This window comes from Haematobia irritans, chromosome 2, assembly GCF_050003625.1.
Source record: "Haematobia irritans isolate KBUSLIRL chromosome 2, ASM5000362v1, whole genome shotgun sequence".
Classification (NCBI taxonomy): Eukaryota; Metazoa; Arthropoda; class Insecta; order Diptera; family Muscidae; genus Haematobia; species Haematobia irritans.
Genome location: NC_134398.1, coordinates 232,160,137 through 232,184,274, shown reverse-complemented (window position 1 = coordinate 232,184,274; position 24,138 = coordinate 232,160,137). Strand labels below are relative to the sequence as shown.

Here is a 24,138-nt window from a genome sequence, read left to right as displayed (position 1 = left end):
CTTGGTCTATGCCTAATACGGCATACACATTGTACTTCCAAAATCCACTTTAACTAGATTTCAATTGTCCTTTTTCTTATAAAAAGTAGATTTCAAATGTCGAATATGTGAATTTTGAGTGTAACGTGTATAGCCTGTAAGGATGTATGGGATTTGCGTACTTGATATTGGGAACAAATTTGATTTTTTCGCTTTTTTTATTTTCTCATCGTTCGGTATTAAAGTACTTTAAAAACATCCCAGCAAACAAGCGTAGCCAAAGTAGTTAAAGAGTTCGTTTCGGATCCGAAAGTGGTGCATAATTGACGCAGAAGCAATTAATTTAACATGGGCCTGCCATAGGACGGATGTCTACCATTTCAACAATCGTTGCACTGTATTTCCATCACTTCTTAAGGTATGATCCAAATTCAGTGTTTTGGGTGTGAATTTAAAATTTTTTTTTTTTTAATTTTTCGAGCAATCGTTTGACCTCAAATATTTTAAAAAATTCGCCATTTTTTCTAGAATGGATTTAGCATGGTTTCGACAAAATTTAAATAATTTGTACCATTTCATTACTTCTTAGAAGAAAAAAAAACGAGTTATAAAAATTTGAATTGAAAGAAGTTCCTGTGTAGTTAAAATAAAGAAAATCTTTGGGAGGACATTTTTTGAAGTGCTTTTAAATTTGTGCCTTTAGAAAAACTTCCAATTGGGATGTTAACCATAACCACCATGGTGCAATAGTTAACATGCCCTCCTCGCATACACAAGGTCGTGGGTTCGAACCCAGCTTCGACCAAACACCAAAAATTTTTTCAGCGGTGAATTATCCCACCTCAGTAATGATGGTGACATTTTTTAGTGTTTTAAAGCATCTCTAAGTGGTGCAATGTAGAACGCCGTTCGGACTCGGCTATAAAAATGAGATCTCTTGTCATTGAGCTTAACATAGAATCGGGCAGCATTCAGTGATAAGAGAGAAGTTCACCACTGTGGTATCACAATGGACTGAATAGTCTAAGTGAGCCTGAAATATCGGGCTGCCACTATACCGAACCTAACCTAACCATAATATCCAAACTCAGACTCGGCTTCATGTATGTGATTAATGATTTGTTTCACGTGCAGAGCGTCTTTAAAATAAAATCTTGAGAAACATCTCGTATTTCTGAATACGTTTAAGTTTTATGGCCAAGTTACAAAAATCATCGAATTTAAGGACGACTTTAAAAATAATGTTTATTTTTTTGCCAGTTTTTTTGAACAAAATGAAATCAGTTCAATAGAATTTTCTTTTATTAAAGATGAATGCCCATATTCACAAAAGTTAAATTAAGCGTTAACCCTACTTTTCCCATATAAATTCCTTCGATAAACTGTTTATAAATTATTTTGAATATGAGCATAAGTTGATACTCCTAACTCTAAGAAGACAGCGCCTTCATTAAAAAGTTTATCGACTATTGGTTAATTCGCAAAACTCGTATTTTAAGGAAGTTAAATCGTTGTGCTCACGAAAATATTTTTTTGTGTTTTTATAATTTATATAAAAATAATTGTCATATCTCCACTAAATATGTATATAAATGATTTTTAATGTTATAAAAAAGCATCCAAGTTAAAATAGTGATAATTTGAAATTCGAAAACTCTAAGTAAAAAAGTTTCGTTGATTAGAAATTATTTCGTCTCGATTTGGGTAATTTCAACACTTTTGGCTTGATTTTTGACTGATGTAAGAGATTCAAATAAACTACATTAGGCTTGTTTTCGTTTAGTACTGCATACCCAAGCCGTGACGGACTAAAAGAAAACAGAGTACTCGCGTATACAGGCCATGTCCAAAAACGTGCAACATTGAACAGAAAAATACTATATCCAGTGCAAAAGCATAAATTATATGCACGGAAGCATATTTTGGATGGATTGTGATGATGTTTCTTTCCGATAAATCACAATCCCATTCCTAACAGTTTTGAATAAGCACTTAATCTTTTTTTCAAAATAATCTTAAATTGGAAATAAACGATACATAAATATATTCTGCACACATATGAATCTTCTTAAATACGTATAGGATTGACGTATGTATATATGTAGATATGTAAATATTACTAATTTGTATAGCAGTTGTTTATTTTGAGATTATTTTGGGGATTAGTGAAATATTTCGTATGCGTTTGAATCTCCCCTAACGTCTGTCCTTTTGTCTGCCGGTTGGGTCCATCATCGTTGATTGCATCACTTTCTTGTACTTTAATATCCAAAAATAATTTCTGTTTTTAGCAGTTTTGTTTTTGTTTTCTTCAAAATAAAACTAAATGGGGAAGATTCATGACGATTCTCCTATGTGCTCGCTTATTTTGTCTCTATTTGCGTTAAGTTTTGAACGAATGTATTCGATTATTTTTATCTCAAAATGCATTTTTTCAAGTGAACCACCATATTTTCACTCATATCAATCTGTCGGCTGGCATTATAAAAATACATTTAAGTACATTTTTAACATTTTATGGGTTATTAAGTGCCTTGCAGGAGATGCTTTAGACACCAAATAAAACATTTTTTTATTGCAGTGGTGAAGAATATTTATAGTAAAAATGCATTAATTTAATTATTTTGTATATATCTTAGAAATTTCGTTGTACATTTGAGGTAACATTATTGCTTTTTAAAACTTATGTACAAATTTCAAATAAAATATCATTGATTTTGGTTTCTAATAAAAATTTAGCAGAAAATCTTCTTTGGCAAATCTTTCCAGTTGTTAGTTACTAGATTATATATTTATCACATGATTTTCAGCAAATTAAAAACCTATCCGATCATGGTTAAAAATTTCGATCATGGTTTATGTAAATGGGGATTAAGATAATGCAGTTGACGAAAATGTATTAAACATTTTTGTTCTAATAAATCAGTTTATGGCATATATGAATGAAGGGTTCCAAGGTCTACTTTTCTAGACCTTTGAAATCTCGAAAAAACTAGATTTCGAGCATTTTGTGGTGGAAGTGCGGTTCATAACGTAAAAGATTTATTTTGAACGAATACGTTGCACAATGCACTGAATAGTCCAAGGAGCCTGAAGAAATTCTTATGAACTTTTTGAGTTCTGCGGTTTTTGCTGCTATGCTCGTGGCTTGTGACATGTGTAGTAACTAATAAAAATGTTTCAATATTTTTGAAATAGCGAAACTACCTGAAGTAGTAAAAATGTGAAAATGATACACATTTTTGATGTACTTTCTATAGAATTGGTACTATTTCCATCATGTTACACAAAATTGTAGTGCCCTAATCCATAAGAGATGCCGGCATATCTAAAGTAATGTCTCCAACATTTTTTTAATGTGACCACAATTTTTGTTTCCTCGTCTTTCGTTAGAGATAATTTTTTAGCGGTCGGCACTACATTAATTTAAATTCGAAGTACGTAAATTGTTTTGCACATCTATTTGCGTAAACAATAGATATACATATTTACCGACATACATATATACATATGTGTGCATTTTTTATTCATTATTTGTATATATGTACGTACTTACTTTTCTATAAAAACTTTCCAAATTGTTGTATAAATTCAATTTAAAATTTTGTCTATCTTATTTTCATTTCACTGCTAATGCTAACACAATTTGTTGGTGCGATTTTTTAGTTAAACTTTTAGTTTGATCATCTTCGATTCGTTTTTGTTTATTTAAAAATAAGAGTTGAAATAACAAATGTATGTGTTATACAATTTCCATATATAAACAATTTTCTACTTGATTAAGTTAAGTTGCGAATTTTAAAACAAACTTTTTAATGTGGTTTCTTTTCCCAATAATTGCTGTATGGTGAATCACATGAACATAATTCTATATGTGAATTATTTTAGACTAAATATAAATAAATGAACCCCGAGGTAAATTTATCGTTTTTACTAAAGAACTATTATACAATCAAAATTTAAATCGAAGTAGGTATTTTATTGTTTTTGTAATTCACAATAATCGAATACCCCATTCACATTATACTTCCAAAATCCACTTTAACTAGATTTCAAGTGATATTTGACTTATAAAAAAGGAATCTAAAATCCCCTTTTAGTAGATTTCAAGCCTAATTTTAATGAGGTATAATCATAATAAACTAAGGCTATGGTCACACTAGGCAAATATTTGACCAAAATGAGTGTTAAACATTTTACCAAAGCCATTTTCCAAATATCTGGATACGGTTTTTGGAAAATAATCCTACCATGATGTTATATATCCAATATCAGATAAAAATGTTTGCTGGTTTGGCTGTGGCGCTGGATTCTTTTTTTATTTCTGACAATGATTTGCCCAGTGTGACTTATATAAGACAGGTAATATCACTTCAACAACAACAATATTAGGCCTGTTTTCTTTTAGTACTGGATGCAACTTTTGTATGAGCTCTCCAGAACATTGTTGCACTGGTGTTCTATCCAGAACATTTCATCAGTGCAAGTCACGTCGGTGTTGCATTTTGATAACGTGACGTTCTTTTCGATTCACAGTAGCAATTTATTGTGACTGATTTGTCGAATAACATGGAATTCAATGTTTTTAAACCGCTGATGACAGTGTTGCACATTTTTGGAGATGTCCTCGATAAACGAGTGCTATGTTTTCTTTTTGTCCGCCAAGGCTTGGGTATCCAGTACAAAAAGAAAACAGCCCTATTATCATGTCCATTCACAATTACCCAGAAAAAAAATTGGAAGTTCTTCTCAAGGCACAACTTTAAAAGAACTTCCAAAAATGATCTCCCAAAGATGTTCTTTATTTTAACTGCACAGGAATTTCATTTGAGTCAATTTCTTTACAACTCGCTTTTTTCATATTTTTAATGGGAAATTTATTTTTTATTTTTTTTTTTTCAAATAGGTTAAAAAAGATTAAGAATTAATAAAATGGTACAAATTATTTAAATGTAGTCGAAAAAATACTAAATCCTTTGTAGAAAAATTTCGAATTTTTGAAAATATTTGATCACAAAAGTTCCAGACAAGCGTTATAAAGCATTAAAAATCATAAAGAATTTTAAAACTTTTTGTATGTGAAAATATCACAAAATTTCTTAATTCACATCCATTCGCCTCACACCTTAGGAAGTGATGCAAATTCAGTTCAGCGGCTGTTGAAATGATGGACATCCGTCTTCTGACAAGCCCATGTTAAATTCATCGCTTCTGCGTCAATTTGTCACCACTTCGGGATCCAAAAAGAACATTTTCACTACTTTTTTGGCGACGCTTTTTCTTTTATTTTCCGTAAGCAGTCATCGCACTCAATTGCGCAGTCAAGGGTCTCATTTTTTTGAGAAAGAGAATTGCCGTGCAAATCAGTCAATCTGCATTAAAAAAGGTGTCGAATCTACACTGTAGATGTATGTATAGCGTTTAGAATAAAGTAAAGGAATGAAAATTAAAGACAAATTAAAAATAACGTTTTCTCTATCATAAGTAATTTTATACTTTTTCTGTGAATGCCAGATAGAATATTGGTAAAATTACGTTTTCTCTATTCATGGGATTTAGGGTAATTTTATACTTTTTCTTGATAGATTTGTTTTGTGTTATTTTGAAGCCATCTTTACTCTGAATTTGTCAAAACATTTTATCACTACAGATTTGTAATTAGAAAAGGTAAAGCAAAGTAATTTCAATGGTATTTTTATTATTTAATAGCATTTCATTACGCCTTAAGATTATTCTACTCGCAATACTTTCAATTTCACTAACCATCGCATGCCCAATAAAAATAGAATTGACCGCATTTTCTATAAACAAAATTGGTCATTTACATTTTTTCTATTTGATCATCCCAGATGCATTGATAGGTGGTAAAAGAATTTGCAAAGTCTGTTTAGTTGGCCTCAAGAGGTTTTCAGGCCATTGAATTGTTTTGAGTAAAATGTTAGACAAAATTCTTCCTGAATTCCTTGATCATGAAATTTTCCCTATTTTACTCTATTGGCATGAGGAACTGCCTTTGTGGTGTGTGGCGGTGTTCTAAAATCGACAAAGTAATGCAGATTATAGCCCACGTATGCTATTTTCATATATGTTTGGAGGGCGGCCGGGCGATGGTCTCAACAATAAGAATTCTATAAAAAGCGATTTTGAATTTCAAATGCTACCTCTGAGAAACTGTCTCGAAGTTTTTTTTTTGCATCATTTCTTTTTCGTTACATTTCTTAAAAAAGAGGAAAACTCAAATGAACAATTTAAACTATTTGGGAGTTTTGGTGGATAGATAGGGTATCCAAAGGCAATTTCTTAAAAATAATGATGACTTTGCTCATGGCCGTGGTTAAATACGATCTTTGAAATTTATTTTCTGCTGTTGCGATTGTTTTTTTTTTTTTTGGTAAAAAAGACCAACTTTTCTTTTCTTCTCCTGTGTATGTATTCTATAAACAAAATTGCACTTATTTTTGGATTCTTAGATGCTGCTGCCTGATGTGGATTTAACGACTCTGTTAAAAGATAAGATAAAATATGGTTCTTGTAGCTCAAGATGTTGCACCCACATTCAATGAAATGTTTATACTTTGTATATCTTTTGAACTTTTTTGCGATAATTGCCCAGAAATACGCAGGTAGCTTGGACGTGGGCTAAAGTGAAAAATAGCTAATGTCTATGGGTCAGCATTGTGTGAAGTTATAGCAAGGGGCTGATCACCATCACAGGATGCAGATTTTTTTTTTTGAATTTTTGAATTTAGAAAGAAATCTACACGAAAAGTTAAGATTGCTTGTAATTGAATTAAGTCGCTGGTCCATTATCCATGGAAGCTGAATTCGGATGAAGGAGCTCTCGAGGAACTTCTGTCATATCAAAAATATTGTCCGATTTCATATAATCTCAGTTATATAGCCCTTATACAGAAACAATATCATAAAAATATTTCCATTTAAGAACTTGAGGCATTAATCAATTAAAAAATTAGTTAAGAAAATGACGGCAGATTTCTAATTCTTATATTATTTACCCCAATTAACATTTTAGTTAAATAAAAAAATATTTCAAATTGAAAATATAATTGAACATTTTGTTAGAAAAAAAATTATTTTGTGTGTGCATACCTTTCATTGGTGCATTACATTTAGACACAAACTCAAAGAAAAATTCAACTATAGTTATAACGAAAATTTCATAAGTAAGAATGAACTCTTATAAAATCACAAGAAAATTATTTAATCTACAACTAAAAAATAATTATAAATAAATAAAAACATAATAAATAATAAATTGAGTTTTTCGACAAAAAATAATTTTAACTTGTAATTGAACCAATTAATTGAAGTGCCGTATAAATCATTTAAGTTTTTAATCAAGCATAATATGTATATCTATTTAATTTTTTATTGATACTATCATTTTAGTGATTGAAGCAATTTCAAGTAAAAAAGTAATTAGACCAATTACTTTCGAGAATCCAAAAAAAACTTTTTCTGCCTATATGGGAGTAAGATTTTTCAGTGGCAGCTTGCACGAGGAGTTTGCATATTTAGACCGTTTATGCTACAATTATATTTATACGAAATATATTTGACGATAATGTCATAATAAAGGGTGATACGGTCAAAATTTGGTCAATATAGGCTTGACGTATTTCTTTTAATTTTGCATTTAAAAAACATGAACACCCCTCATTTTGAAGGTGTGTGTGTGTAGAATGTTGCTCCTATTTTGATTTTGGAATTCACTCTTCAGTTGTTAAAATGCCGTCCAAGCAAGAAGAGCAGCGTATCAAAATCTTGCTCGCGCATCGCGAAAATCCGAACTACTCGCACGTAAAGCTGGCAAAATCGCTAAAAGTTACCAAATCAACCGTTACAAATGTAATTAAAGTGTTTGGGGAACGTTTGTCGACAGCCAGGAAGTGGATCGGGGGGAAATCGAAAACCGGAAGCCGCTGAGACGACAAAGAGGGTTGCCGGTAGTTTCAAGCGAAACTCTAACCTCTCTCTCCGAGATGCCGCAAATAAGCGGGGTGTATCGTCTACAACCGTGCATCGAGCCAAAAAACGAGCCGGACTATCGACTTACAAGAAGGTAGTGACTCCAAATCGCGATGATAAACAAAATAGACGGCCAAAGCGCGATCCCGGAGGCTGTACACGACGATGCTGACGAAGTTTGACTGCCGACTACAAGCAGCTTCATGGACAGGGGTTTTATACGGCAAAAGGAAGGGGGAAGGTAGCAGATATTTTCAAGCACATAAAACTGTCAAAGTTCGCAAAGAAATATCTGGTTTGGCAAGCCATCTGTACTTGTGGCTTGAAAAGCAGCATTTTCATAGCTTCCGGGACTGTCAATCAAGAAATTTACGTGAAAGAGTGTATGAATAAACGTCTGCTGCCTTTCCTGAAGAAACACGGTTGTTCCGTACTGTTTTGGCCGGATTTGGCATCTTGCCATTACGGTAAAAAGGCCATGGAGTGGCACGCCGCCAACAACGTGCAGGTGGTTCCCAAGGACAAGAACCCTCCCAACACGCCAGAGCTCCGCCCAATTGAGAAATACTGGGCTATTGTCAAGCGGAACCTAAAGAAGACCAAAAAAACTGCTAATGACGAGCAGCAGTTCAAGGCAAACTGGCTTTCTGCGGCGAAGAAGGTGGACAAGGTGGCTGTACAAAATCTGATGGCAGGTGTCAAGCGTGAGGCCCGGCAATTCGGATTTGGAAAAGCGAAAGCCTAACTGAATATTTTTCCTGAATTTTATACTAATTGAACTTGAAAAAGAAATTTGATTTTTTAAATAAACGATTTCACCGATTTACACGCGTTTTCCCTTGACCAAATTTTGACCGTATCACCCTTTAATTACGATATCTTAATAATCAATAATTGCATTAATTTATCGATTATTTCAAATTTTATGAATATCAAATAATTACTAGTGACCTCAATTTTCGAAAAAAAAAATTGGTGGACAGAAGGACAGGCACGGCTATATCGATTCTGGAAATTATTCTGAGTATGTAGACCAATACAAATAGGCCCACAAAATGGCACAGTACAATAATATAATAACAAATTGAACACACTTTGACGATGAAGCAAAAGTAATTTCACAATTTACTCCTCCTCCTCCTCAAGTGATTACTCAATTGTATCGAATAACTTTTGCATAACATTTCTCTGTATAATTTGTAGTTCACAATCATCATTGATACATTGAGTTCATTGGACGCGCCTGCAGCAATGCGGGTTTTGCATGAAACAAGGTCTAAGATTCAATGGTTAAATGCGTAACATCACTAATGTTTTAATTGTTAGAGGGTACCCCAGTTAGATCTAGCTCTGTAGGAATTCAATATTTTTTTTAGTTTTTGTTTATTGTTTATTATTGATTACTTACTCAGTATCTATTACAAGTCGTATGTAGTTGATACATTCGATCTAAAATATGAAGGTAATTGAAAATTGTTCGCTACTAGTAGAGTAAATAGCATGGCACTGTAAAATTCAGTTGCAATAGTTGAAGTTGATGTCGTGGTTAAGGTGAACCCCTTTTTGGCACAATAACAACTGCATGTATTAACATTTATTAAATGCAACCAACGGTGGTGACATCAGTTTGGTGTTAACCCAATAAATCTTGATTACGTCAATCTACACAAGTGTCGTTGTTCAATGCCTAAGCTGTGAAGAACGCGTTGTTGAATAGAGAATGGAGAATGTAGAAGTCGGTCATTTAAGGATAAGAAATATACTTTTTTATGATAGAATTGATACTTATTTCGAGTGTTTAGTGAATTCAAAGAGCATAAATTTTAGGGTTAGGGTATTTCAGGCTCTCTTGGACTATTCAGTTCATTGTGATAGCAGAGGTGACGAACTTTTCAATGAGTGCTGCCCGATGTTTAGGCGTTGAATTGAAACCACTTACAATCAGAGAAGGAATATGGTTAGGTTTAGTGGTAGTCCATAGGATCACTTAGACTATTCAGTCCATTGTGATACGACAAGTGATGAGGAGGCTCCCTAAAGAAGAAATATGATCACCTCAAACATGTTTATGGAGCCAAATGTTATTTTTTTTGGATGTAAAATATTTTTCGCACCATATTATTTTCTCGGAAATTGTGTATCTGATTTCAGCAAGCATTTTATATTTGGAGAGAAAGTAGCATTTTTACCGCAAAGAGGTTTTATGTTACCCATTAAAAAGCTAACATTTTGCTTTTGAAACATGTTTGAAGCAGAGAATGAAGCCGACCCACTTTTGTCGGCGGCGACTGACATACAATTTTTATCTCCGGCGACTTGACAGCTAAGCCGGTATAAATATGTCTATTCGGCGGCAGACAATTATCCATTGTAAAATCAATTTGAAGTTATTCGAATGGTATGAGAGTTGTACAACCAATCTTACAATCAAATTTACCTTTCATTCAAATTTTCTGAGCTAAATCTTTGCAAAATTATTATAGCAGCTTGAAATTGATTGATTGCGGAGGAAAGGTTAAAAATTTTGGCAGGCAATACGAATGAAACAAATTATTAACACATTTTTCTGATTTAAGTCGATATTTTTGATTAATTGGCGTCTAAATTTTAGTCGAGGTTAGTCTATATATACAGTGGCGGCGTCATTCTCTGGTTTGAAGTCATCATATTCCTTCTATGCGCGTAGAGAAGCTTTTGAACAATCAGAAATGTCACTAAAATTACTGAGATGCGTTCACTTTTTAAGCTGAATCCAAAACTTGGTTTGAAATTTTTATTTAAACAGTTCTTCCATCTTAACAACCTACAACGAAAGGATAGATTAGTAAAGGTACATGAATGTGTTCGCACTAAACTCATGTTTATTACGTACATCATTAGAATCGATTCGGATTTCCGAATATTCTTCGTTTTTTTCCTTCTGTATATTCTGTATTCTGATAACGGATAATGCTGGATTCGCCATATAGTAGATTCTTCTTGAAACAAGGGTGGAAAAAAATACTTTCGTTCGTCTCAACAAAGGCCGACTTTTAAAATTAAACAAAAAATGACGACTTTTTCAAATTTTGTGTTTGTTTACTTTTTGTTTAGTCAAATTTGGTCAATTTGAAAAGTTAGTCGAATTCGGAGATGTGTTGTAAGTTTTTTACTTTAAAAAAAAAATTTGATTAGTCGAAATCGAGGTTTCGACTTTTGTAATCCTTACTAACATAAACTTCACCAGTAGTGTCTTCCTTTCTACAAATTTACAGCAAAATTCAACGTCGCATTAATTTTCGCTAGAGGGATTATTACTGTACACAAGTGTTACACTAAAATAATGGATACTGTTGGCGGCATACACATACACACATTGGCACCAAGCACATGTTAGCGCCACCAATATATAATTTGTAAGCTTTTTAATCTTCTCATTCTACAAGTACTCAAAATTAACCCCTTAAATTGCCGGCGAGTTTTTCCAACCGGCAAAATGCGCTTGCCGTATAACAAATAATCTGAAGAGAGCATAATGTGTGGTTAAAAGAGAACCAAAAAACTGTAGCTCTCATCTCGTTCTCTTTAGTATTAAATCGTATATTTGTTTATAAGTAAAGTGGATGGTTTTTATTGGGGGTTATTTGACATACCTTCACATTGAGTTGTTAGTCGTTCACTCTTAATGGACAACCCATGTAAAGTTAGGGGTTCGAGATTTTATTCTCTAACATTGTCATGCATATAACGTATGTGGTTAGTGGTTAGACTGTTTGGATTTCTGAACAGTGTTGCCGCAACATGATTTTAGTTTGGACCAAAAGGTGCCAAAACATGTACTAAAATCATTAACCAGAGTTATGTTAAAAAAAGCTAAGCTACAATTTTGATGATGCTCGACACTCCTCATTGAGACGAATGAAATCAACAACACTACCTTAGCTTGTTTTCATGATAAGCCCACTAAAGCTTAAATTAACGCTATAATACGCTCAATAACAAATCTTTTGCAAAATTAGTAAGAAGTAGTACTGGTTTAGGATCTCCGAATTTCATTAAAAGCGTCTAAATACGCACGAGATTTCTAATTTTAGGTTAATCAGTTAAAACTAATGGCTAATCAATGTCTAGAAGTGTCATCGTTATGAATGGGATGTTGATAAAAATGTGTTGTCGATACAGTAAACATGTCTATATCGAAATATGGTACTCTATAATCATCCTGAACATAATACATAAATGATGGGTCTAAAATAATTTCAAATTCCAAATATAAGGCAAAACAGATAAACACTAAATTTGATAACACCAAACATCAAATTTTGAGCAAATCGCATAAGTAGTTGTTTTTAAATTAGGTGGTCTTTACTAACAATAGAAAAACATCCTAATAATTTTCGGTATGAAAAATAGATAAAATACAGATCTTCTAAACTATACCAATATAAAACTTTGGTATATGTTGCTGGAATATTCCCATTTAAAACTCGTTCGAATCAAAAATTTATTTTACTCAACCTCTTTCTAATATTTCTTCTTCGGTACAAATTGTCAATATTGTGTTTTTTTATCCCATTCCATTTTACTATATTTCCGGTCCTGCTTTTTTGCCAGAAGATTTTTGATATTCGTTTTCAATGCGAAAAAAGAACACCAATAAATTTCCCTGTTCAAATGTTTTGTGTTCCATGGCAAATTTCGAAAACTTGGCCTACTGGGTAACACGACTACAGTTCAGTTAAATCGCACTCAACCAAACACACTGAGCAACTACTGATTTGCTCTCTTCTCTTAAATTGCTCTTTACTACAATACAAGTTTTGGGGGTATAGTATTTCACGACGATTGATTGTTAAAATAACTGCGCACTCATTGAGCAAAGGTATGTTAAGTTTGACTTGAGGTCTAAAAATCAGTAACGACACGGCCATCAGCCGCAACGGATTGGAATTTACTTTGGCTTTGATTAAGCTTTCGCAACAAAAGTGTTTAGAAAAGAAGAATTTTACTATAATAATGCGGTAGAACGTTTTTTTTTTGTGAGGAGTAGAGATGAGAATTAAGAAAAACCCCATATAAATGAGGTGGTATAAAGATTTTCCATTGGAAATGTAAAAAGAAGAAGAAAGACAAAAAACGAAATAGAAGTGTAAAAAATTATTCAGAAAGAAACAAACAACAACAAAATAAATGAAAACGTAACGCCCTTAAAAGGTGTCGAGAAAAAGAAGTGTATTTGAAATGAGAAGAGGAATCCCAGTCCTCAAAAATTATTTGCTTTAGGAAAAAAGAGGTGGGAGGTAAAACCCCCATGGTAGCATTACGGTACTTGCAATACCGCCACACATATGAAGTGAATGAAAAAAAGGAACATACCTACCCGCCACAACTGCCACAGAAAAGCAACAAAAAAGTAATACTCCTCCGTGATTGAATGAAATTGAAAAATACGACGAAAATACGATTTGTGTAAAACAAAAATTTTGAATTTTTTTAAGTGTATATGTGTTGTTATCAGTTTTCTAAGATTGTTGTGTGTCAAAACAAAAAAAAAATACAAAATAAAATCAAACAATATTTAATCGAAGTGAAAAAGGCTTGTGAGATACTTCTAACCCATTTACCGGTATCTGCTATTGCATCGTACCAACCACCCAACCACCATTGGGTTGGTCTTCTCGAAAAATCAATTGAATTTTTTTCCGTTCGTTAGTGAATCGTCGCCGTTGGAGAATTCGTTCGTTAATTTGATGCGATTGTAATGTCAGTGTTTACCGTTAAAGTGAAGTTGTAAACGTTTTTCTGGTTATTCACTCTCTGTCAGGAGAGTACGCACAAGGAAGTAAGAGAGCAACGACAAGGAGGAAGGAAATTGAGAGCAACTCTCTAAATGCTCACCCTCGACTATGGATAGTAGCACAGATAAGAAACACGAACAAGACCCTCCACCAACCTTGGCTGGGGCAGGGGATGGTCCCCTTTCACCGACCTCACCAACAGCTGGGCCAATTCCTGCAGTGCGCAAACGTCGTATATTACGAACAGCTGTTGAGTCATCATCGAGTGTAGGAGCTGGTGGAGATGATGGATGTGCATATTGCACCTCTGCTCAACCACATGTTAGCCAAGGCCATCATATGGATAGCAGTGTTAGGTCACAGGGCAATATAGAAGAAGAGCATTTGGATCCGGCTTTTGATGAGGAATTGCACGAGTCATCAACCATAACTAGGACATTTACGAAAACCATTAAAAAGTCCACAGAATTTGTTCACTCGTCCTCTAGTTCCCGTGAGTATTTGATGGAAGAAAGCTTAGAAGGTCCCTACACTCCTCCGCCAACTCCTCAACGTTTAAAGCACAAGATAGCTCAATATGAGAAGGTATGGTCTTCGGGAAGTGGTCCTGGAGTGAAACGGTCAGCGGAGCATTTGGGTCCGAGGTCGGGTCAAACTTCAATGGATACTTCTGGATCGGGAACGGACTTTGCTTTCGGCGATGATGACAATCCCTTCGAAATTGATGTTTATGAGATTGAAAAGCGTTTGCGTGAAGAACGTAAACGTGGTATGGCCGAAGCTGAAAAATTGGCCTTCCAACAGATTCAGTTACGGTCCACTCCTCATGCGAAACCACGAAAAGTGGAGGTGCAAGAAGAACAACTGGCCAGCCCCTTCAATGTAACGCTGAAGACCACGAGCAAGATATCACCTGGCGCTGTAACGGGACGTATAGAATTGGAAGATCACTCCAGTTCATCGAGCCCTTTCAATGTAACCTTACGCACAACTCAAAGATATCGCAGAAATCCGCCGCCTACAACGGAAACCTTCGACAGTCCCTTCAATGTAACTCTACGCACTACAACCAGACGTTCCTCCTCAAATTCGTCGACCAGCCCCATAAGTCCTGATGCTAAGATAGCTTCGGAAAGATTTTTGGAAGGTGAGAAAACAGTTCGCGAAGTTATATCTTCTGATGGAGTCAGGACTATTGTTACCTCATCCATGACTTCGGATGGCCGTAAGCATGAGGAGAAAATCTTTCGCCATGGCGAAGGTTATTTGTCGCCACGCAGTTCACCCCTTAGGGAAGTAAGGGCCACCACCCCCTCCAGATCTGTGGATATGATGGCCGGGGGTCGTCGAATCTGTATTAAACTGGAACAGGATGAACAGCAAATGGATATGAGTAGCCTGGAAGAGTCCTTCGATCAAACTGATTCACAACAAATGCATCACCGACTTTTTAAACCTTCTTCGACTGCTACTTCTGAAACGGTTTCTTTGGAAACACCTGCTAACATTGACATTGTAGTGGGTAAGAGCAGCATAAACCCAATTAGCCACCCCCAACATTACAACCGCCAGCAGGGTAACGTGGAAACCAACAAAACAGAACAAATGCCATGGCAAACGGAACACCACACAGCACACCAATATCAACAACAGCCCTGCACTGAATTTACGATGACGACCAGCCCCGCGACCACCACTACCAAGACTACCACAAAGAAAATAACAACTACATCCCACCAAACGACTAGTAGTTGTAGTGAATCATATGAATCCTTCGAAACTCCTTTGAAAACGACGGCGACTAGTCTTACGAAAACGATACAATCGCAAGGTTCTTCGTCCTCAGAAGAATCTTCACGAGGATTTGTACAGAAGAAGGAAACTGCAATAAACACTGCATCCGACCCTTCAAGGATTGGACATTCCTCATTGCAATCGCACCAACAACCCCAGCACAAATATCTTTACGGTGAAACGGTGCACGTCGAACGTCACCACGGTACCGGTGGAGGTGATTTGGTTAAAAAACGCTTAGAACTTTTGAATTACGGTCGCGACGGTCTCGGTCACGGTAGCGGTGATCTCAGTGGTCACAAGACCCCCCATCATCAACAACAAACTGTCGAAAACATATCGGACGATTCAGATACCGAAGGTGCTGCAGCCAGCAGTATTGTAATTGTGCCAGCACGTTCTGGCGTTGCTGAACCAGAATCAGCCGCCGCTACAAGTGCCATAACAAGCCAACAATATCACCAGCAACTACAACAACAACAACAAAAACACCAACATTCCTTAGCGACTAGTGTCCCCGCTAGTCCAGGTGCTTTGACCAAGAGTCTGCCATCGCATCAGACCCAACATCATCAAAGTACCGCAACACATACCACAAACGAATATCAGGAATTCCAATCCACTATGGCAGCAATAAATTTTGCCCGTAGTAATTCTCAATATGATTCACACATCAAAGAGAAAAGAGGTAATTGTAACAAAATGATTTTTCACTATATGTAATTAGTTAGTTAGTTTTTGAAACAATTTATTTAAATGTGTGTATGAGTGTATGTGTTTGTGTTTGACCATTGAAAGTAATTTATTTTTTAATTGTTATCAATTATTTATGAAAATTGTGATTTTTTTCTCAAATCATACAAATACAACCGAAGCCGACAAATTCCACGTAGTAAAAGAATTCATTGATATATCGAAAGAAAATTGTAATAGTAAATTCTAGGAAACAGTGAGAAAAACGTAAGAACAATTTCCTTGTAAAATTCAAATCTTAATTTATTCTTCCACAGATTTTGTCTTTACACATATGAATTTGGTATTGCTTCCGAGACAAAGAAGCAAAGAATTGCCCTAAGGATGCATTTAGACATTTGCATTTTGCACGCTTTTGAAGTCATGATTTTAAAAGTCTACGAATTTAAAGACGATTTCATTAATTTCTAAGAATTTTACAGAACATTTATTTCATGTAAAGGTACCCATTTTAAAGTAGAATCACCTAATTCTACGTGGAAAGAAAAGTTTATCAATTTTTGGTCAAGTAAAAAGTCGTTGTATGAGAAAACTACGTTTTCTAAGCTACGCTAAGATGGCATTCGTAATTTAAGGATATAAAATCTTTATGCTTACGACAATATTTTTTCAGTGCGGTTAGCCATCAGCACCATCTTCGTTTTTCTTTTAACCCCTCACTTGACTTACAACCACGGTTGCCACTCGAGCCAAAAATATTATACCAAAATTTGGAGAAAATTGTACCAAAAATCTACCAAACATTAACATTTTATTTCTACTCGTATAGAAAAATTTGTCAAAATTTTATTTCTGTTGAAAATTTTGTCAAAATTTTATATCTATAGAAAATGTATGTCCATATAGAATTTTGATTCTATAGGAAATTTCGTCAAAATTTTATTTCTATACAAAATTTTGTCAAAATTTTATTTCTATACAAAATTTTGTCAAAATTTTATTTCTATGGAAAATTTTGTCAAAATTTTATTTCTATAGAAAATTTTGTCAACATTTTATTTCTATAGAATATTTTGCCAAAATTGTATTTCTATAGGAAATTTGTGGAGTAACTCTTAGTTGGAGAGGAATATTTTTCAAAATCTACCAAAACATAAAAAATTTTATCAAACTACCAAACATTACAAAATCTACCAGTTTTTGTACACCCAAAGAAATTTGTTAGTAGGGACAGCAGAAAAGTCTGCTAAAACCACAGAAAGTCTGCTGAAAAAGGGACAGCAGTCACTGTTTGCTGAAATAGCAAACATTTCCTGCTATTTTTTAAGCTCGACTACACTAAATCATGTTTTATTTTGGCTGAAACAAATAAAAATATCAACTTAGGAGCTATCCTAATATAATTAAAACAATATTTTATGAAAATCTATAGTAATTGATTAAAAATCTGAATATTTATCGAATTGAGGCATAACAGCAAACAAAATGTTTGCTGATCGTATTTATGAGCTTCTAAGTATATTACAGTCCTAAAATATACCAAAAATTACTTTTGGTTCTTAAATATGCTTTGGGGAGAAATGTATAACCTAAAAATTTTATAATTTGTTGTTCATTAGGCTCTGAAGTACAAAAATATAACAGCAGGCATCGACTGCTGTTATTTGCAGACTTTTTTCTATGAGTGTAGAATTCTACCAACTGTAGCAACCGTGCTTACAACGCCTTCCCCGGAGAGTTCTCTTGTGCTTTTGAAATAGGCAAAAATCAGACGAAGCCAAATCAAGCGGTAGTTGGGGTAGAACTTTTGGTGAAATGGTCACCAAAAACCAGTTCAGAGAAATCGAACAAATGCGTTCTCGATATTTTGATATACTCAACTCAAGAAAACAAGAACAACCTCGAATGTAGAGCCTACACTGAAAAAATATTGTCGTAAGCACAAAGATTTCTCTTTTATACCAAGTTACCAAACGTCGATAAACTTTTCAATGAAGGCGTTTTGTCCTTATGATTAGGAGATTTGGCTTTAAAATTAGTATCGTTATATTAAAAGATAATTCTATTAACCTGAGGTAACTTTATCATCCTAACGACGCTGTTTACTTGAAATGTGGCAAAATTTATACAATGATGCTGAATGAAAATCGTGATTAACACTTGCCAGGAGAAGTTAAAGATGGGCACATTTTTAGTACATTTTGGGAAATTTTGAATTACTTTGTGCGAAATTCGAATGTGGTAATTTTTTGTGCTTCATTTGTGTATTAGTTTTTATGACGTTTTTAGTTCATGTAACTAAAATAAATCAAAGCATATTAATGTGAAGGAAACTTTGAAAAATTTGGGGGTTATCTGTTCTTCGAATAGTTATGTCATTTTGTATTCGATAAACTAGAAATAGAAGAATTTATTAAACGAATGCTTTGTTCTAATTTTAAGTACATAAAGCTCTGATTTATATTCGGGTTTATTGTTTTAAAATATTTTTATTTCAAAGAAATCGCCAAATCGACTCAGAATAATTACCACTATAATAGTGAAACTCCGTAGATTATATGATATAACATCAAGCTTGAGTATATTTAATAAATTATCATGTACATATATAAAATGTGTAAACATAATTATCTGTGTAAATAGGTATCTATTAGTTGATACCATGTTCATGTTTGGGTTGATAAAAAAAGTCCCTAAATTCATTCATATGAGGCAATATATTGCAAGGTCACTTCATATCTAGAAATGCCAATTTTTGTGGTAAAATTGAATAATTCCTTTTAGCAAGCAAAAACGAAAAAGTCTTCACATCCACAGACATATTGTGGCCGCTTGGATCTGTGTTAATTATTTTTAAAAATAATGTATCAATGAGAATAATCAGTCAACTGCTGTTGGGCTCGCCTGTATTTTTTCACCTACAATTCACCTTAAGGATGATCTAAGAATTGTTAACTTATTTCATTACTGTTGTAAAGACTCAATCAATAAATTCAATTTGTTGTTTGCCATGTGCATTGTGAAAAAAATTGAAATACGGCAAAAAGGTCTTGGATTAAATAGAGTCGCACGTAAATAAATGACATCATTTATACGAGTTTTTCTGTATTTACTTGGCTGCCTCCTTCAAAGTTCAACACAAATATATGTACATTTTTGTTAATTCAATTTCCATACTTTTTGTGGTGAGAGTAGCCGGGGTTTTTGTTTGCCATTGGACTTTTTGATTTGTTTCTCACTATTTGTTATCATATTTTGAAAAAAAAAAAAACAACAAAATATTGAATAAACACAAAATGACTAAATATAAATAGTACAACTACTAGAATAGTTGATATTTGCTACTTAAGTGTTTTCACTAAACTGTGATCCAAAGTTGCCAGATTTGAAAATGTTTAGTAATTATGGGATTTATTTATTGCAATATGAGGTATATATTTGGTGGAGTATTTAAATACTTTAACCTTTTTTGTTCCAATTGGCTTAAGATCTTAGTTATCAGTTATAAGTGAAAATTGAAATCTACAATCAAATATAAAATCTCTAGATATGGTTGAAAAAAGTCGATGAAACGTCTAGAAAAAAGATGAAAAAACCTGTTTTATTTGCATTTATACCGTTTGACCCAAACAGCCCATTAAAATAAATAAAAATCTGATAAAAACTAGGTGGTCATAGCCTTTATGTTAGCTTGTATTTTTTTTATTATAAGTTAGTTTTTTTTTTTAATAAATAAATAAAAAACAATTTCGTGGAGTAATTTTTGTTTTCCGTGACTGATTGGAAGAAAAGTTGCAGCAATTTTTTCTTGTGGTTCGGATCAATGGCTCTAATCTTTGGCTTAATTCCAAATTAATTACAGTTAATAGAAAATTGTTTGATTTGGATAAGCTGTTGGTTATTGTGCTGTTAAAGATAATGATGGTATTATCATCACAGTTTGTGAGTTTTTTTCTTATAATGAAAACCTGCTCTTTCTTTTATGTTTATCTCGGAGATAAGGCACCTCCTTCACGAAGAGAAATATTTATTCGTGCACGCTCACATACATTCACGAAGCAATCTTGCAATTTCGGAGTACTTCATATTTTCTCTTCTTCCTACTACACATACCTCTGATAATTTGGCAACAGGATTAACAGAACTCTGTTATGTACTTAATAGAAAAAATAAATGAGGTTTATATTAAACTAAGCTAAATCTAAAACTACTAATACTCTATACCTTTCTTAAACTTGTCCTTAACATAAATGCTAAATATTTTGAATTCTGAAAGTAAATTAATTAAAATTGTTCAGGAGTTATATGAAACTTATTTGGCTCTAAATGTTTGGAATATATGTATGTATGTTTATACTGTCCCTTAAAAATCCACAAAGCGGTAACATTGTCGACAATTTCGTATTTTTTTTTTAATCTGTTAAGAACATAATTTAAGTTTTTAAATCGGTTAGCTTAGTTGCGGGCTGTGTTCAGCAGGAAGCGAATTTAAAATTAATTCCAAACTTAATAGTTGTCTATTTATATTTCTTATTATAATAGAGTCAAATTGAATACACAATACATTCAATTCTATTCTCTGTATAATTATTCTTAATTTTTATGTCAATGTGGGATCTGGAAAGCCATCAATTTATTATCTCTTAAAGAATCATTCATGTGTCCATTCACTTTTCTCTAGTCTAGAAATAAATCTTTAAACTGTTTCCAGATGCTGTCACCATTTAATCATTTCATTGTCGAACTCTGGTCAAGGGCATTTGATAGCTCATAGAATAATGTGGGTGGTGAGCGGGCCGGTATGGGGAATTGGAAGAAATGTCGCCAACTCTTTCGTAATGGTTGCATTAATGGTTTATTTTAGTTTTGCTCTTGTAGATTTTTTTTGTATTATTATTATTGTTGTTTAATATTTGTTATTGTATTCTATTCCTGCTGTTCACACGATGATATCATTGTATATTTTTTTGCCTTGGGCTATTTTGACACTCGTTGATGTTTATGCGGCTCATTTAATAAAGAATTAATAATTTGTATTTAATAATTTATACAATTAGTGTCTTTAGGAAGGAATTTCAGGAGAAAAAAATTCAACACTAATAAATGTGATTCATGTGACATTTATAATTAATTCAAATGCATATTTAGCATTTTTTTCTTAAATAGAGATTTGTGAGATGATAATATTTCCTTATCTAATTTGACACATAAGCACATATCGAACTCGGAGTGATTCCTTTAGCCACGTGCAAAGTCGCAGAACATGTATCTTATATAACCCATAACGGAGATAAGATGCTCAAACTATGCTCTGAAAAAAGTTCTGACTTAGTAAGATTGATTTCACGATATGCAATGCACATTATACACGGGATAAGTATCTTTGATATAAAGGTATGTTAATGAAGAGTTTATTTAGAATATTTCCCATTTTTTTCATTTATCTTCTTTGAACCAAATTTTATTACTTCTCAAGGGGGAATTTAAAGAGGCGGACACGTTGCGCTATTTAAAATTATATCAATATGTTGTAAGACGTTTCATAGCCAAAAAATAACAGACATCTAAGTTCAGGTATTCTAACGATAGGCTTCAATAATTTCATCCCTCATAATTCTTTAAGGTGATGAAAAATATACCCATCACAAATGTCTAACATTTTGGGTTATTTTTGAAAAATAATTCGAACATATTATTCAGTCATTCATTTAGTGCTTGCTATATAGTTGGCTATGCTTTCCATTTCAACTAAAAGCTATCAGTTTCGGTACAAACTCATTGGAAACATTCACAAACCATAAATAATTTATTCACACTCCTCTTAGATTTTAGAGATAGTTCACTACAATTCAGACATTGTGAGTGCATTCAAGCCCAACTAGTCCATTTAACATTTTTTTTCTATTTTTTATTTTTTCTGTTGTTTTGAGAAATTTTAAATCAAGGGAATGAAAATAGAAGTGGGGAAAGGTAACATATACATACATTTGGTTGCGCTCCCAAGCTAAATTGTGACTGCCATTGAATGGGGAAGTCTATCTTATGTGAATGGTGTCGGTGGTGGTTCAATTTGTTAAAAGAATAATTCTTTTTTTATTTCATGTCTGAAAAAATAAAATAACAACCTACACTGCCAACAAGAATAACAATAGTCGTACAAATCTAATAACAAATCTAACCTAAATACATTTTAACCTGACAAGGGTGCGGCTAGGTTTGGCCTTCTTTTACGTCTGCCTATCTCTCCGATTGACTGGTCTGAATAACTACCCAGTCGCCTTCCTGGTGGTTTGCTTGACTGACATGACATGGCTTTTACTATTGCCGCTCTTTCGAATTCAATTCTAATGTTGTCGAATCATGTTATGTTGATATGCCATTTAACATTGAAATATGATTTATGAGAGGAGGTCCTTTATTCCACTATAAGGAGTAGTTCAATTACACATGTTTTCCTTTCGAAACCACTCACATTGCTTCATCGCATAACTCATACTTAGGAGTAACATAAATGCTATTGATTTTTCGTTTCTTTTTTTTGCGATTATTCATATTTTCTTAACAGCTATATATTTTATGATCGAAATAAGGGTATTTTCTTGGAGCTATTTTCAAGTTTTATTATTCTAACATATTAGTATGCAGAAGTAAGTTTGTTGGAGATAAGGCCAATGATTTATTGATCTTAAATTAATAATGCAATGTCTTTGTAACGTGTAGTAAACACTTCCCTTGCAAGAACATTTTAGCTGAAAAAATGTTTGTAAAATTTAACACAATACAAATTTAAAAAATAGAACAAAAAATAAAAATCTACTGAATTTAATTCGATTTGTCTTTAATAACTTTTGAAAATATTTAAACCTTAAATTAAAGATAGATCTACAGATTTTTACTTCTAGTGTGTTTAAAGATTTTGGTGTTATATTAAAAATTATTTTACCACGTCAATAATTTTTATCACAGAGAAAAGTAATACGTTAGTGGAATTTATCAGAGATACCGGATTTAAATTGCCTGAAACATATTTTTATTATATACTTTAACAACAATCTTCCGTATATTCTTTGCACTTTTTGGTTTATAAGCAGTTTACTACATTTGCCATAGATAACAGTGCTATATTTCATGGAACAGTAAATTCGTTAGGAAAAGAAGAATTCCACTCACAAAGACCATAGTTATCTATTTCATAATACAGTATTTCACGAATGGATACTACATTTTTCAATGTTATTCTATTATTCGTTTACATTTTTGGATTTGTTACATAAAGATGTTTATAACAAAAGAAAGAGTCATGAGATTCGGCTTTGCATGAGTATTTTTACATAAAGGGAAATATTGTTGAACTAGATTGTGATTAAAAAATAACACTTGATACCGAATTAGGTCGTATGTCGGCTTTTGAAGATATTCTCCGAACCTTTGTCAAATGTCAAATTTATTAACATAGACCAAGGTAGTCAATTCACAACGCTGTTATTTGTCCGCACAACGTATATCTTTTATCTTCTGTATAGTAATATTTTTTAATTAGTTCTTTATTTATTTTCTGGTCCTTCTTCTTTTGAAAACCGAAAACATTTTTTTAAAAGAATATAAATTTCTGAACATTTAGAACTTTTTAAACTTAAATTGATTGATTTTAGTGGCAATTCCGTTCTCCAAAGAGAAATTGATAAAAATCATATGTGCATAAAAATTGTGGTCTTTTAAAAAAATTATCTAAATATAAAAATAAAAAAAATTTGGAGATACCGAAAAGTGCCTTTCTTCTAAAACACAGTAAGTCTCCATACAATTTCCCGATTGAACAATAGAAATCGATTTGTCTATTCTCATAATTTTAATTATATGTCAGCTTAATTTTTCTTCCGTTTCAATTAGTAAATGACATTATAAT

General features: G+C 33.1%; 1 protein-coding gene across 16 annotated transcripts in view; it reads left to right on the top strand.

Moving 5' to 3' along the window:
• Msp300 (Muscle-specific protein 300 kDa) overlaps positions 1–24,138 on the top strand; it is a 235,060-nt gene that overhangs the window by 10,455 nt on the left and 200,467 nt on the right. For 11 of the 16 annotated variants that reach the window (XM_075297870.1, XM_075297869.1, XM_075297875.1 and 8 more), the window contains exon 1: positions 12,862–16,227. The exons of the other annotated variants lie outside the window; for them this stretch is intronic. In XM_075297870.1, the coding sequence (XP_075153985.1) occupies positions 13,854–16,227 (2,374 nt within the window). In that variant the 5' untranslated portion in view covers positions 12,862–13,853. Of the gene's footprint in view, positions 1–12,861; positions 16,228–24,138 lie in introns of those variants that run through there. 16 annotated transcript variants of the gene reach the window in all.